Below are 17530 nucleotides of genomic sequence, written 5' to 3'. Positions count from 1 at the left end.
AATTGCACTAATTACTTTCCAAGGGTCTACAACTAAAAATACAATTTGTTCCTGATCTCAAAGGTTTAAACAATGTCCTTTTATGGTGGGATTGTTGGGGGGAGGGGTTTGGCTGGAAAAATAGAACCAAAAAGGAAACCGTGCTGCACACAACCACCTGGCTGCTTTTTACAAAGCATTGACTTAAATTCATGGGACAAACATAGCAGTAGGCAACATTTCTATTTTCAGATATTTCAACTTGAGAATTACAATACAATTGTAAATGGTTCTAGTTTGACAGGTTCAGGACTGGCCATTAACAACTTGTCCAGTATTTTTTAAAACTATCTTTCAAATTTTTATATCATTACAGTTCTTAAAAACAAACTATACTTTCATTTGCAAATTGTTTCAATTGGGAGCCCATAGAGTAATAATGAAGAAAAACTGCATCATTTTAACCTGCAGACATTCTATTTAATTGTCATGGCCAACAATAGCATAAGCCAAGATGTTTGTGATAAAATACAAATGTTTGTAGAAATATTGATTTATTCTGTATAGCAGCATATACATATGAGAGAGGGAAAAAAAAAGGGAAATGGGCCAAGATAGGCCTTCCAAAACAACACAGGAAAGTGAGCATTTGCAAGTATCTTCTCCCAAAAAAAAATATTCAATATTGTGAATGTATTCCACTGTTGGAAAAAAAAATCTTCAGTTCCCAGGGAAGTCATTCAGCCCATGCTGTCCAAAAATGAATTATTTAGGGTAATTCCAGTTTTCAGCTTTTGATCCACAGCCTTGAGTTGCATTCTTGGTGGTCATCCAGATTCTTAGTTAAGAGTTTTCGGTCTCCACTACCTTTTCTAATGACTACTTATTTCAATTGGATGTGAAATATTTCCACACCACCTGTCCAACCTTTCCACAAATTCACAGGAATTGAGTCAGTAACTTTGAATTTTACTTTGTAGTTTTGGAAAAGGGTGAATTAGAATTTCTAGATGATCACATTATACGGAGTTGAAACCTCAATTTCTTTTAAAGCTTTAAGAAAAAATGTGACAATTCTGAAGGATTAACAAGTCACTACTTGTCTCAAGTCAAGTCACACATGTTCTTGTGACTTGTAATAAACACCTAACCAAACTGCAACACTGGCAGAACCCCATTAGATTTTGCAATTTTATGAACTTTAAAAAAAAATCCATCTGTAAATTAGATAGAAAGACCAGTTCATTTAACAATGTCAATTCATATTAACAGCTTTGATCAAGATTTTATGTAAATATCTTACAACATTTAAATTCAGTTAATGGCTTGGAATGCAGACCTGGATTTTTGGTTGTTTCCACAACTGACATTATTGCACAGGTTGAAAGTCTAATTGTTTTGGAAGAGGAAGTATTCAGTGATCTAAAATGCTCTCCAGATCAAAGAGTGTGTCAGCTTTTCTTCTTTGTGATGTGACTGTGCTGAGCTGTTGTAAAACAAAATTCAAAGTCATAATCATTCTATGAGCTATTCACAATCACCAGAGAGACAGAAGGAGTTTTACTGAGGTTCTGCCAAGATAATCTTGTTTGATTGTCATTCACTATACATGAATACAGCCAAATGAAACAGTTACTCTGCGGCCAAAGTACAAACACAGTACCAAGAGTCTCACACAGCACAATCTTGTACATGTTTGCTATCTTATCAGCAAAATGCAGTCACTCAAAAATATAGTCCAAGATCCAATACTCACTATAAATTTAATCCAAATTTGATTAAAAATGTTGAATTCTGGGTGAGGTATGAATTACTTTTTGACGATGAGGCAGAATTGACAGAGTGGCACTATAGAACCCTTGTAAAACAAAACATCAGGGAGTTTTCCCTTGATCCTCGTCATCTAATACACTAAGCTACATTTACTACAAAGAGGAGGATGGCCATTGTTGGAGATCAAAGATCATTGATATTTCTTGGAACAGCTTCATAAATTCAAATAATTATAGCCATTTTATCAATTAACTTCTTTCTAATTATAAGTAGAATTGTCCACTGAAAGACTGCACAGTAATCCATTTCAATGCTATTCCCTCATCTGTTGTAATGGAATTTTTTCTTCCCACAATGTTCAGTAGCACTACCAGTACTAAACTACCAATATTCTGGGGATTATCAGCAAACCACAAGCTTAATTGGAACAGATATAAAAGTGCTGGAGCTACCAGCATAGAGAAGTCTCTTTGTTATTAACCACTTTAAACATACGGTTCCCTCCACTACCAATGAACTCTGGCTACATTATGTATCATTTACAGGATGTACTGTACCTGCCTGGTCCTGGATAATGTAACATTACACAGCAAGAGGGTCAACACATTTGCACTGAGAGAAGCTACATTTCAAGAATACTTTTTGTATTTGTTGAGATTCTCTAGATTTGTATTATAATATATTCAGTAATTATCACAATCATTATGTAAATAAAACTGCAAATTGTTGCTAAATGCCAGTAGACCTTAGCTGTTGTCGTGAGCTGGAAAATGTAACTTCATATCAAGATGTTTAAGTTCTATGCTACTCACCCAAGGAACAGAAATATGGATCAGTAAGCAGGGCCTTGGAGAGCTCTGGCTGCGGCTAGTACTAGTGACATTAGACATGGAATTTAGGGAATAGCACAAGAGGAACAAGTCTGGATTCTACGGACAATGGGACAGTTCAAGTACAGGTGGTATTTGCGGAGGATGGGTAGGTTGCCTTTCAACACAGAAGGGACCAAAAGTCTTATTCAAAACATTGTTTTTTGTGATATTAATGCACATCATCTTATTTGAATTTGTAATACAATTACATTGTGCTTCAAAGCTTTAAATTAATGGTCCTTTAATGACAAACACAAAGTGAGTAATAAAATAACTTAAGAATTGACCATTAGGTTGTGAATTTATAAAAGTTCAAATGATTCCTTGAAGTATAAAACATTAATGGTTATTCGCAATATGTAACTTATTGAAACAACAGTTAATAAATTATTGTCTTACAACTCTATTAAAATCAACCAATTATAGCCAAGATACAATTGTTATGGAATCAGTAATGGCAATTTTAAATTGAACAATTTAGTATGGAATCAATTAAATTTTACCCAAATCTATTAATTGGATTGAAATTTGCAGCCTGCATTCATATACAATTAGTCTATCTATTTTAAAATGAAGATAAACATACTTAGATTATGTGACATGTTATAGAACTCCTCTGGTAGCTTTCATGATCCAGTGCTCAGTCATTTGATGAACAGCTATAATTACTGAATTGCTGGATGTGGCAAATTTAATGGCTATTTTAAATTCATTCCCATCATGTGGGCATCATTGATAAATGCTACATTTGATGTCCATTCTGAATTACCCTCAAGTTCAGTGGCTTGCTGGACTGCTTTAGACAGTAGTTAAGAATCAACCACTACATTATTTACTTTCATATTTTTTTTATTGTAAACGCTGATTTCCTTCCCTATATGACACAATGCACTGGGTGCACTTTTACAATAATGTATTCATTATTTTGGTCACTATTATTGATTGCAGCTTTATATTTCAAAAATAGTAGTATTTGTTAACAAAAGAAAGCATATAGTATAGTCCATGCGGTTCTGCTACAATGCAATAGTTACGTTCCTTGGTAACCCCATGTCATAGAAAGTCATGTTATAGCACAACTAGCTGCAGTTGTCTTTAAAGCAGAGGTTTACACAGGTTCTCCCAATCATGATCAAACTATAACCAATGGTGACTGTAATACAGTGTTCCCTAATTAAATCACATTATAACTGATTGGTGTTATGGAAAGGGGTTTCAGCACAACTACTTCCATTTACTTAAATTAATGGTTTGCGATTTAGTTATCACCACACTCAGTGGCCACTTTATTACAAATATCTAATCAGCCAATCATGTGGCTGCAATTCAATGCACAAAAGCATGTAGACATGATAAACAGGTTCAGTTGCTGCTCAGGCCAAACATCAGGGTGCAGAAGAAATGTGCTCCAATTGAGTATGACTGTGGAAAGGGGTCAGACAGGCTGGTTTGCGCATCTTATAAAATGCTGATCTCCTGGGATAATCATGCACAACGGTCTCTGGAGTTCACAACAAATGGCACAAAGAACAAAAACATCCTTTGAGTGGGAATTTTGTGTGTGAAAGAGGTCAGAGGAGAATGGCCAGACTGGTTCAAGATGACAGGAAGGTGATAATAACTCAAATGACCACACATTACAACAGTGGTGCAGAAGAGCATCTCTGAAAGCACAACATGTCCAACCTTGAAGTGGATGGGCTATTGAAGCAGATGACCACAAACACACCTCCTGTACCCAATGAAGTGGCCACTAAACGTATACTGCCAAAAATATAGTCTAAAATTCAGGGGTTCCTAACCTGGGTCCATGGACCCCTCCGTTATAGTTGGAGTCTATCACATACAAAAGGCTGGGAACCCTTGGTCTAAATAGTGCAAGGTTGAATGGAATCTTCGTATCTAATTTTTAAACATTGGAAAGGAAATTGTTCTCAACTATCACTGCTATTACTAAACAGATACATTCCTTTATTCTTATTCCTTTTTTGTTTGTTCTTTTTCATTAATATAATAAATCAGTTATAATTTATGAGTTTAAAATCAGTTCTTCCTCCCAATCCAGACTATTAGCATTGAAATATAGTCAGGTACCAATGTACAAGGAAAAGTGCACCAGTTAATTGACCATTAGAAACCAGAGTTGATATTTCTCCCCTTATTTCTATGTAACCCTGAAATTTATTCCTTCTCATCTGCTCATCAACATCTACTTGATTATTTTTGTTACTTTCACCACTTAGCTACACAAAATGGTAGGTGGCAAAGGTAGTACAGGGCTACGGTAGGAAACTTTTGTCACATGGTGTGAGCAGAATTATCTGCAGCTTAATGTGAAAAAGACTAAGGAGCTGGTGGTAGACCTGAGGAGAGCTAAGGTACCGGTGACCCCTGTTTCCATCCAGGGGGTCAGTGTGGACATGGTGGAGGATTACAAATACCTGGGGATACGAATTGACAATAAACTGGACTGGTCAAAGAACACTGAGGCTGTCTACAAGAAGGGTCAGAGCCGTCTCTATTTCCTGAGGAGACTGAGGTCCTTTAACATCTGCCGGACGATGCTGAGGATGTTCTACGAGTCTGTGGTGGCCAGTGCTATCATGTTTGCTGTTGTGTGCTGGGGCAGCAGGCTGAGAGTAGCAGACACCAACAGAATCAACAAACTCATTCGTAAGGCCAGTGATGTTCTGGGGATGGAACTGGACTCTCTGACGGTGATGTCTGAAAAGAGGACGCTGTCCAAGTTGCTTGCCATCTTGGACAATGTCTCCCATCCACTACAAAATGTACTGGGTGGGCACAGGAGTACATTCAGCCAGAGACTCATTCCACCGAGATGCAACACAGAGCATCATAGGAAGTCATTCCTGCCTGTGGCCATCAAACTTTACAACTCCTCCCTTGGAGGGTCAGACACCCTGAGCCAATAGGCTGGTCCTGGACTTATTTCCTGGCGTAATTTACATATTACTGTTTAACTATTTACGGTTTTATTACTATTTATTATTTATGGTGCAACTGTAACAAAAACCAATTTCCCCCAGGATCAATAAAGTATGACTATGACTATATCATGGAATATGGAATCAAACAGAAACATGTTTATGGGGAGAAAAGACAAAGTCCACAGATAGCACCGCAGACTGGAATTGAAGCCAAGTCACTGGAGATGTGAAGCAGCAGCACTAACTGCTGTACCACCATACTGTCCTAAGGGAAACTTCTTCAGACTGTGATTAAAAACTTGTTTAAACAATTCATTTTTCCCCTTCCTTTTGAAATGATCAGGTAAAGTTCCTACAAGGATCAAACTTAAATAATTAGGCAATATATAACACCCCCCCCCCCACTACTACAGACAATAATGTCCTGTCCAACCATTTTTCTAATGCAAAACAAGCATAGAGTAACAAGGCTAAAATTCATATTTTAACTATACCAAGGGAATAAAGTACTAGATTATGTGACATTATAGATGAAAGCTGGGCCTAACATAGGGTATTAAATATTATATCTATTCACATCCATATATAAGTATAAAATGGGTGCCATGTTAGCATTGGTTCTTTTGCCACCTGCCTTCATCTTACATCCTCGACATGTTGTCCCTTGCAGCTGAAACAACTTTTTCTCTGTCTATATTCTTAAAGATTTTAAGTATGTTAGATCTCCTCCCAGCTACCTTTGTGGCAAAAACAATCACAGGAATGAGCATCATTAGAATCATTCTGGTAGATTTCTTCCACACATTTTCCAAAGCCATTACGCCGTTCCTAAAATGTGCTTGATACTGATGACAATATTATGGATGAGTCAGTGTTTTAAGTGTTTATCTTAATTTGTCTGTTGTACCCCTTGCCTCCACAATTAGATTCTACATTTTGTTTTAAAAGTACAAACGTTTGTAATTTCGCTTTATCCTGTTCACAAACCTGCAGAATATTTCTTGTATTTTATTTTATATTTGCTGTCAGATTTTCATGTGTGGTCTTGCCTCAAAACATTGGCAATTTCTTTCCCATCACAGATGCTACTGAGTTCCTCCAGCAGATGATTTACTCCAGATTTCAGCATCTGCAGTGTGTTGTCTTTGGTTAATCTTCAGGGCAGGGGTTCCTAACCTTTTATGCCATGGACCACTACCATTAACCAAGGACTCTGTGAGCCCCAGGTTGTGAATGCCTGCTTTAAGAAATCCAGCACTACGATAGTTTTCCAACTGTCACCTGCTCATTCTCCTAATCTGCCCAAGTCCTTCTGCAGACTCCTGCTTCCTCAACACTACCTGTCCCTTCACCTATCTTTCGCAAATCTATCACATCCACAAACTTAGTTACAAAGCCATCAATTCCATCATCCAGATCTTTAAAATAAACTGTGAAAAATAGTGGACCCAACACCAACCCATTTGGAACACAACTAGTCACTGGTAGTCAACCAGAAAAGGCCCCATTTATTCCCATTCTTTGCCTCTGTCAGTCAGCTAATTTTTTGTGCATGTTAGTATGTTTCCTGTAACACCATGAACTCTTGTGTAGCAGCCTCATGTGTGGCACCTTATCAAATGCCTTCTGAAAATCTAAGTAATCATTTCTCTATCCTGCTTGTTATTTCCTGAAAGAATTCTAAAAGGTTAATCAGGCAAGATTTCCCCTTAAGGAAACCATGGTGATTTTGGCCTATTTTATTGTGTGTCTCTAAGTAACCCAAAACCACATCCTAAATGATGGACTCTAACCACATAAGTTAACTGGCCGATAATTTTCAGTTGTTTGCTTCCCTCCCTTCTTGAAGAGTAGAGTGACATTTGCAATTCTCCAGCCCTAAAGATTCTTTAAAGATCATTACTAATGCCTCCACAATCTCTTCATCTATCTTTTTCTGAACCCCGGGGTGTATTCCATCTGTCCATGTGACTGATCTGTCTTCAGATCTTTTAGCTTCCTAGGAATCTTAGTAATAGTGACTACACTCACTTCTGCACCCTAACACTCAAATGTCTGGTAAACTCTGGTGTCTTTCACAGTAAAGATTGGCACAAAATACTTAATCAGTTTGTTCGCCATTTCTTTGTTCCCCATTACTACCTCTCCATTGTCATCTTCCAACAGTCTAGAACATAGAAATCAATAGCACATTACAGGCCCTTTAGTCCACAATGTTGTTCTGACCATGTAACCTACTCTAGAAACAGGAAAACAGAAGGCTATGCAGTAGGGAAATTCTAGGCTAAGCTCTCTATACCTATCTAAGACCCTATTGTATCCACCTCTATAACCATCACTGGCAGTGGATTTTACACAACCACCACTATGTTAAAAACTTACCTCTGACATTCCCCCGTACCTGCTTCCAAGCACCTTAAAACTATGCCCCTTCGTGTTAGCCATTTCAGTCCGGGGAAAAAGCCTCTGGCCATCCACACGGTCAATGCCTCTAATCATCTTATACACTTCTATCAGGTCATCTCTCATCCTCTGTCACTCCAAGGAGAAAAGGTCAAATTCACGCAACCTATTCTCATAAGGCATGCTCTCTAATCCAGGCAACATCCTTGTAAATCTCCTCTGCACTCTCTCAATGGTATCCACATCCTTCCTGTAGTAAGGTGACCAGAACTGAGCAGAGTCCGGAGCACTTTTGCTTTACTTTCACTCATTATATATCTGGGAAATAAAAACTTTGGTATCTTTTTAAAGTTAGCCACCTTCATATTTCATCTTTTCTCTCATGATTGTTTCTTTAGTTGTTGCTGTTTTTTTTAAAGCATACCAATCCTATAACTTCTCACTAATTTTGCTATAGTGTATGCCTTATTTATGCTGTCTTTGAATTGCCTCATCTTCCCTTTGGAATGCTTCTTTCTTGGGATGAACTGATCCTGTGCTTTCCAAATTACTCCTAAAAACCTCCAGACATTGTTTCTCTGTTGTCATTCGGGCTAGTATCCCCTTTCCATCAACTTTGGCCAGCTCCTTTCTCACACCTCTATGTTTCCCCTTACTCAATGGTAATACTGATACATCCAATTTTAGCTTCTCCCTCTCAAACTGCAAGGTGAATTCTATCATATTATGATCACTGCTCCAAAGTGTTTGTTTACTTTAAACTCCCTCATCAAATCTGATTCATTGCACAACCCCAAAACCAAAACTGCCTTTTCCCTAGTGGGCTCAACTACAAGCTTCTCTGAAAATTTATCTCATAGGCATGCTACAAATTATTTCTCTTGGGATCTGGCATTGACCTGATTTTCCTAATTTACATAAGAAAACCCCCATGACCATCATAACATTACACTTTTTACATGTCCTTTTTAACTCCCTTTGTAATTAGTACTTCATGTCCTGGCTACTGTTTGGAGACCTGTATACAACTCCCATCAGGGTCTTTTTATCTTTGCAATTCCTTAAATCTTTGGTCAAGGTGGAACTCTTTAATTTTAACATTCTGTCGTGTGGAGGATGTGTCTTATTCTGCCTGTCATGTTTGGTTAGTTTAGAAACTGCAGATGCTTCTCCCATTGGTTAGCTGCCTGGTGTCTGGTTTCAAATATCCTGGATATACAGAAGAGCACCTGTGAGAGGTTCTCACTCTCTTCCTTTGTGTAAGGCAAGAGGTGCACATGACCATTGAGAAGATATGCACACTTTTAGCTAAGTATGTTGACTATTCAGCTTTGTAGTTTCTGTAACTTCAGGAACTTGAATGTTTGGTCAAATTTTTACTGTTTGTAAATAAATGATTAATATATTTATTCGCAGTCACTGTTTTCTGTCTCACTCACCAGACCCGTGAACCTGATTCAATATTACATTTTGGCGCAGTGAGTAAGCAGCATCTGGTCTTTTGAACAGAAATGTATTTCTTTAAAAGGTTATTTGTAAGAGTGGATCCTCTGTTTGAGAGATGCAGAGTGCCAGAGTGGACTGATAATAGTGAGGGCTTTGGAAGTCTCTATAACCTACTGATAGGTATTGGAATGCCAGTAGATTGGTCAGACCAGTTAGATTTTGCCAGTGTTGAAATAGGACACCACATTGTCTCCATACTTAGATTGTTGGGTTTTCCCAGGATAAAGGATAGCCAGCGGAATGCTTTCTGGCTGTTTGCAGCCATTGTAAGACATCAGTATAAAACAACAGCAAGTCCCAAGAATGAATTTTACAATCTGTCAGTGCTGTATTATTCTGAGAGAATCGCTATTGATGCCTCAGGATAGGGCTGCTAAGTTGAGAGATAAGAATATAGACATAGCACGCCAGTTAATGAAGCTACAGCACTTAGATGCTGGTTGGCAGCCCAACCCTTTTAAGGTTTGAGCCACGATGAGGCAGGGCGATGATCCTACTGTGGGGCTGGTGGATGGGGAGGCCTGGCTAGATAATGAAAATGAGGGAGAGAAGGGAGCATGGACCCTTTGGTTTATCCCTCAAAATGAATGCCCTCTCCCCAGTGTACCTGAAACAGTATGGGCCAACATGGGGGGGCACTGGCCTACGGCTTCTTCCTCTCAGGAGGGGGAGGGAGAGGATCAGAAATGGATGGTACAATGGATACCTTTGAGACGAGAGAGGTCAGGGAGTTCTCCACTATGAAATTAGTGAGTTTAAGGGATAGGTACAGATGAAAGTCTGGGCAGTCTTTGGCTGAATGGTTATTGAGGATATGGGATGAGGGCAGGTACCGGAGTGAGCCTATCTAACACAGAGATGGGTACTTTAGGAAGCCTATCGTCCCAATATGTGATCAATAATGCTCTGAGAATGCTGCTTGCTTCCTCTGAGCATAATGCATCACTACAGGTTCGTATAATAGCTGCGGTTAAAGTTAAGTATAATTCTCTTACCGAATGGAATTTAAAATTCCAAGTAGAATGGAGCACAGTGGGGGGGGGGGTACTAGTTCTATACCAACAAACACGAGGAAATCTGCAGATGTGTGAAACCTGAGTGTGACTTCATCTTGACAGTAGAGGAGGCCGTATACAGACATATCAGAATGGGAATGGGACATGGAATCAAAATGTGTGGCCACTGACACTCAGGTTGGAGGAACGACACCTTATATTCTGTCTGGGTAGCCTCCAACCTGATGGCATGAACATTGACTTCTCTAACTTCCATTAATGCCCCACCTCCCCTTTGTACCCCATCTGTTATTTATCTTTTATTATATATATTTTTTCTCTCTCTCCTTTTTCTCCCTCTGTCCTTCTCACTATACTCCCTGCCCATCCTCCGGGCTTCCTCCCTCTCCCTTTCTTTCTCCCTAGGCCTCCTGTCCGTCCCATTATCCTCTCATATCCCTTTTGCCAATCAACTTTCCAGCTCTTAGCTCCATCCCTTCCCCCCCTCCTGTCTTCTATCATTTCAGATCTCCCCCTCCCCATCCCACTTTCAACGTTCTACACCGGTTGGCTTATTGTAGAATTATACCACGATAGTGTAGCCCACCAGAGGATATTGAATTAACTTCAGGAATGATAGGACACATGGTTTCCATGGTGGTTTTTCCCAATAAAAGAGGCAGTGTTGTCTTTAATAGCAGCAGCTGTTGGTCATCCTAAAGTACAGTGAATCAATTATTACAAGGTTTGGAGTATGTAAAAGATGATGCACATAGAAGTACACAAGTTGGATAACTAGACAAAGAGTGGGGGATCCTGGATATCCTGTAAATAATTTTTTTTATATATATTGGTTAATGCCAGGAGCAGGTAAATGAGGTTCCCACCCCCACCCTCCATGCAATGTGGAGGAATAACTGTCCAGGGTAGCAAAAGAGGGAGACTGTTGAAGGGAGAGCGTTATTGTTCAAGCCCTCTACAGACAAGGGCTCTTTTTGTCCTCTGCCAGATTCCTCGCATTCCAGTCAGGACTTCCTACAAAGGGCCATGGTTAATGCAGGGGGATCTGGGGGGGGGGGGGTGTGGTGGTGTTTAACAACTCATTGTTGTAGGGAGAGTGTCATCCATCTTCCCTGTAAATAGAGTGTGAATGATTTGAATGCGAAAATGTGAGGTGTGGCCACACGCATCAGTTTGCGTGAAAGAGAAAAAAGACTTCGTCTTTAAGAGACTGTCAATGTGTTGGTCCCTTCCCAGTTGCTTTTTCCTAATCAGTTGTTCTCTGATAAGTGTGCTTTCTCAGTGAGAAATTAATTGTTTTAAACTTTATTTCCATACCAAGTTTTAATGAAGAGGACTACAACCTGGGCTTTGTGTTCTGAATCTGCTATTTTGTTTCTTGAGTTTGTTTAGTCTCTTACTTTGTTTCTTGTTTTTTAAATCTGTTACACATTTACTGTGTCTTAATCTTTTACTTTGTTATGTGTTTCCCCATGCAACTGGTTTTAGGGATGATTTATTTCATATCGGCCATATGAAATTTAAGTTTCGGGGTAGAAACTTGGGCAACTTTATTCCATCTTTGCGATGCCCACATTTGGGGAGCAATTCTAGTAGTTCTGTTGTTTATGTGTTTTCTGAATATCCAGTGACTAATCATGAGTGAGTGCATTTGTATTTCCTTGCATTACAAAATGGCTAAGTGGTGGCTGTTGACTTGTGATGGGAGATCCTGTGATACATTCCTGGGGATGGCACTTGAATTTGCACACTGGACCAACGGGTCAGATTACTGAATTTGTACGAGGACTCCTTACTACTCCACAGAAGGGATGCCACTGATACTGATCCCCTTGACGACAGAAAAGACTGCTGGGGGGAATTATCTGGCTTCTTGGCTTTTGGCATTCTGTTTTGGGGGGACTGGGAGGGATAGTCTACTCCAGCCAACCTCAACCCCAAGTATGGTTCTTGAGCCTTAATAACACTGGTGGAGCGAGTGCTTTAAGGGCTGTTATTTCCCTACATATCATTTGTTGAATTGAAAGGTCCTGACTCTTAGTGATTTCCCCACAGAGTGTTGGCGTAGGTGGTACGTTGAGTACATGTACAAGGTGCAAGGTGGATGGCAAGTGTGAGCAGGAACAGTATATTGGAACAGCTGTGTCTATGCCAAATAGTGCTGTGAAGGTGGGTTCTTGTTGGGTGCTGAATGGCACTTACTGGACTTGCCGTTCCTAAGCCTACCCATGGTTCCCACAGGGTGGTGCAGTTGACATATCATGCTGTTTATATGCCACCCCAGTCCTCTCGGAAGAGCACCTTGTCCTTGCTGGTTGGTAAGAGGGCTATTATAAAGGAAGGAAGATTTTGAATGATAGCCTTTCTCAGCATGGTATAGCCAGACAGTGCTGGGAACTGATTTCGATGGCCTTAGATTACCTGCTCACCAAGGAAAGTTGCACTTAGTCAAGAATGCTGCACTTACATTCCTGATAGGTCAGGTAACATCACTTACTTGGTTGATCACATCTGAGAGTCAGTGTATAAGATTATGTGGAAGGACCAGCTCATTAGCTATTACACACCAGGATGGTGCTGGTGGCCTTTTGGGGCACAGGAAGGTTGGTGGATTATTGTAGTATACTGGGAGGTGTTTATTGGGTTTAGAGTACTGGGTATTGTACTCTTGGGTTTTATAAGTGACTCTGGGAGTTTGTGAGAGTCAAACTTGTTTGAGGGTAGGATTATCCCATTCACAGCTTTCGAGGGGTGGAGTGTCCTGTGCAGCGCGCAGCTTATTCTGCCTCTCAAAACTTGCTTTGTTGTGATTAGTTAGTTTAGAAACTGCAGCTGCTTTTCCTCAATGGTTAGCTGCCTGATGTCCGGTTTCAAATATCTTGGATATATAGAAGAGCACCTGTGGGAGGTTCTCACTCTCTTCCTTTGAGGCAAGAGGTGCACATGACCATTGGGAAGATGTGCTCTGTGCATGCTTTTAGCTATGTATATTTGTTGAATATTCCGCTTTGTAGTTTCTATAACTTGGAGAACATGAATGTTGGGTCGAATTTTTACTGTTTTTGTAAATATATGATTAATATATTTATTCGCAGTCAGTGATTTCTGTCTCACTTGCTAGACCCATGAATCTGATTCAACGTTACACTTTCTCTGCTATGGGAATGCATTAACATCATAGCTGAAATACTATTACTAATGACCTCCCATTGTTCAATTGCAGTTTTCCCAGGCAAGCTTTGACCCAGCCATATCTGTTTCATCCTATTCAAAGTGGTCTTCCTTCAATTGACGATTTTTACTTTGGAGTGCTCCATTTCATTTTCCATTGATATGATATTTTGATCACTATTTTCTAGATGTTCCCCATTGATCTTTGCTTCACCTGGCCTTGCTCATTTCTGAGGACCAACCTCAGCATCGCTAAGTCCTTCATTAGGCCAGAAACACACTGCACTAAACACAGTTAAGGTCTTCCATCTCTTTGCTTTAATATCATTTCCAAATCAGACTACATAGATGTTTCTAATGAATTTTCAAATTCTCACTACAGCTTTTGCACATCACTGAAATTCTCCTGCAAACATACACATCAATATCTTTCCTATTAAGTGGCAGTTTACAATCGGTATAATTGTATGTCCATTGTTTCTTAAAACTAAGAGGTAATTTACATCATTGATTATTCCATGACATTCACTCTCCCTTTTCCACTGCAATATTCTCTTTAATCACTTATGAGGTGTACACAAGAAATTTGTGAGATCATTTGAAATCAAACATCAAGCTTATAGTGCGCATTATTTTATAGCTCGACTCTGTACTTAACGGCACAAAAAGAAAGACATCCTTCACTTCAAAGTTAAAATAATCATACAGTTGTTAAGCAGCTTGTCTGACTATGCATCCATTTACCTTTTGGGAGGCTGTAGCTGCTCTGTGCTCTGAGTGAGTCAGCCGCCTTTGAAGTCTGTTAATTTTTTCCTGATTTTCCGACAGCTGTTTCTCATACTACCTCAAATAAAAAATGGAAATATGTAAAAGACGAATTCATAGAAAAGACATGAACTTTTCTGATATTCTGGATTTAACATTTTCATACATTAAAACAAATTTGTGGTTAATCTAAGGTTATTCTGTGTCAAAAATAAATGGAAAACATAATTGATCCCAGCAACACACATCAAAGTTGCTGGTGAACGCAGCAGGCCAGGCAGCATCTCTAGGAAGAGGTACAGTCGACGTTTCAGGCCGAGACCCTTCGTCAGGACTAACTGAAGGAAGAGTTAGTAAGAGATTTGAAAGTGCGAGGGGGAGGGGGAGATACAAAATGATAGGAGAAGACAGGAGGGGGAGAGATGGAGCCAAGAGCTGGGCAGGTGATTGGCAAAGGGGATACGAGAGAATCATGGGACAGGAGGTCTGGGGAGAAAGACAAGGGGGGGTGACCCAGAGGATGGGCAAGAGGTATATTCAGAGGGACAGAGAGAGAAAAAGGAGAGTGAGAGAAAGAATGTGTGTATAAAAATAAATAACGGATGGGGTATGAGGGGGAGGTGGGGCATTAGCGGAAGTTAGAGAAGTCGATGTTCATGCCATCAGGTTGGAGGCTGTGAGTCGGCTGGGGTGATATACTGCGTCCGGTGCTCCGATGTGGCCTTCTATACATTGGCGAGACCCGACGCAGACTGGGAGACCGCTTTGCTGAACATCTTCGCTCTGTCCGCCAGAGAAAGCAGGATCTCCCAGTGGCCACACATTTTAATTCCACATCCCATTCCCATTCTAACATGTCTATCCACGGCCTCCTCTACTGTAAAGATGAAGCCACACTCAGGTTGGAGGAACAACACCTTATATTCCGTCTGGGTAGCCTCCAACCTGATGGCATGAACATCGACTTCTCTAACTTCCGCTAAGGCCCCACCTCCCCCTCGTACCCCATCTGTTACTTATTTTTATACACACATTCTTTCTCTCACTCTCCTTTTTCTCCCTCTGTCCCTCTGAATATACCCCCCGCCCATCCTCTGGGTCCCCCCCCCCACCTCCTTGTCTTTCTTCCCGGACCTCCTGTCCCATGATCCTTTCATATCCCCTTTGCCAATCACCTGCCCAGCTCTTGGCTCCATCCCTCCCCCTCCTGACTTCTCCTATCATTTTGGATCTCTCCCTCCCCCTCCAACTTTCAAATCTCTTACTAACTCTTCCTTCAGTTAGTCCTCACGAAGGGTCTCGGCCTTAAACGTCGACTGTACCTCTTCCTAGAGATGCTGCCTGGCCTGCTGCGTTCACCAGCAACTTTGATGTGTGTTGCTTGAAACTCCAGCATCTGCAGAATTCCTGTTGATTGATCCCAGCAAGAAATTATTATAGAAAAACATAGTAGTCCAGAAATGATATGTCAAAGTACCCTTCATTATTTTAGTGTTAAAAAAACAGCAACTAGTGGTGAAAGAAAAGGATGAGTGTGGAGTTCCAATATAAGTTATTGGATGATTTTTTTCTACACTATCATTAGCAATGTTGGAACTCAATATATCTGCTCCTCAAGACTGTTAATAAAATTTAATGAAATTCATGTTTATTGCTTTAATACCAATAAAACAAGCCATGGCCATTTTGAGCCAATGATTCACATCATATAGTTTTTTTTTTAAAACGGTAAGGATTTATTTCCACATGTGCCACAGTGCCCTGGTGGTTCAGAAATGGAATTAAATTATTATTTTTTAAAGAGTTGGCTAATTTATTTTTTCTCTCCTATCTCCCCCACCCCTTTTCTCTCCCTCAGTCTCATCCCATTATTGTCTCTATCTATTTATTGTTCTTTCCTCTCAATGATTCAGGAGGGAGGGTATTTGTTCTAATTTTACTTGACCCATCACGTCATCAATTTTGTGTCCTACAGCTGAATGAAAAAATTAATCCATACCTAATAGTGAGATAAAAGATTCAATTCTTGACAATTACTGTAAGGTTCACTACTCCAAAACTTTGGGCTAACGTATTTTCTATAGAGAAAGATCATTAACTTTTTCACGTGGTGCTATACTCAGTAATTCCCTTCCATTCATCATTACGTTCCATGTCGGATGACATGGGCGATTACGGCCTTTGACCACGATTGTTCTCGGCAAATTTTTCTACAAAAGTCATTTGCTATTACCTTCTTTTGGCAGTGTCTTTACCAAACAGGTGACCCTAGCCACTTTCAATACTCTTCAGAGATGAAGTGGTTGAATAATCAAGGATTTGTGATGTGTACCAGTGGCTCATGACCATCCACCATCCACTCCCATGGCTTCATGCAAACCTTAATCCGGGGGGTGGGGGGGCACTAAGCAGATGTATACCTTGTCTGAGGGTGACTTGCAGGCAAGGGGAGGGAAGGAGTGCCTTACATCTCTTATGGTAGAAACGCATCTCCACCCTGCCACTCTTGGATTAGAATTGTAATATGATTTCTCAGAAACAGATGAACTGATGGCAAGTGTATAAATTTAAATGATGTTCAGCAAATATAATTATGTACCAAGCAAAACTAAAATTTGAAGTTCTAATTACAGGCTGGAAGTACTCCTAAAACAATCTTTTAACTTTCCCAGCTCATATATTTATTTATCCTTTCCATCTGTCAGAATAGCAAAATTAGCATTCCCACCCAAAACTATGAGAATTTATTGGAATTTTGAAAATGATTCCAAATAACGACAACTGGAGTTAAAATTCCATCAAAACAATCAACATTTTCTATCATTTGAAGGGGAATATAAAGACTGCATATTTTGAGTCAAAAATTTGTTATAAATTATTCAGTGTTGATCCACTAGGTTTAAGAATTAACTGAAAAATATCCACTCTTCTGCACAAGGAGATGGATTGATTTAAAAACTCTCAGCAGATTTGGAGACACAAGTTGCTTAAAGTCAAAGTCATACCATGTGAAAATGTTTAAATCCCAAATTATACCAGCAGGTTCATATTTAAGTATCAAAGCATTATAGACATCAGACTAGTGAACTATCAATCA

General features: G+C 39.7%; 1 protein-coding gene across 3 annotated transcripts in view; it reads right to left on the bottom strand.

Moving 5' to 3' along the window:
- Positions 1-294: 294 nt before the first annotated feature.
- The window catches only part of sclt1 (sodium channel and clathrin linker 1), an 88493-nt gene continuing 71257 nt past the window's right edge, over positions 295-17530 (bottom strand). For 2 of the 3 annotated variants that reach the window (XM_063046663.1, XM_063046664.1), the window contains 2 exons: positions 14413-14508; positions 295-1465 (listed from right to left, as the gene is read on the bottom strand). In XM_063046663.1, coding sequence (XP_062902733.1) covers positions 1394-1465; positions 14413-14508 — 168 coding nt within the window. In that variant the 3' untranslated portion in view covers positions 295-1393. Of the gene's footprint in view, positions 1466-14412; positions 14513-17530 lie in introns of those variants that run through there. The other variant, XM_063046665.1, reaches the window with a different exon arrangement.

Source organism: Mobula hypostoma, chromosome 4 (genome assembly GCF_963921235.1).
Source record: "Mobula hypostoma chromosome 4, sMobHyp1.1, whole genome shotgun sequence".
NCBI classification, from domain to species: Eukaryota; Metazoa; Chordata; class Chondrichthyes; order Myliobatiformes; family Myliobatidae; genus Mobula; species Mobula hypostoma.
The sequence above is the reverse complement of the archived record's forward strand: the minus strand, read 5'-3'. Positions and strand labels throughout refer to the sequence as shown.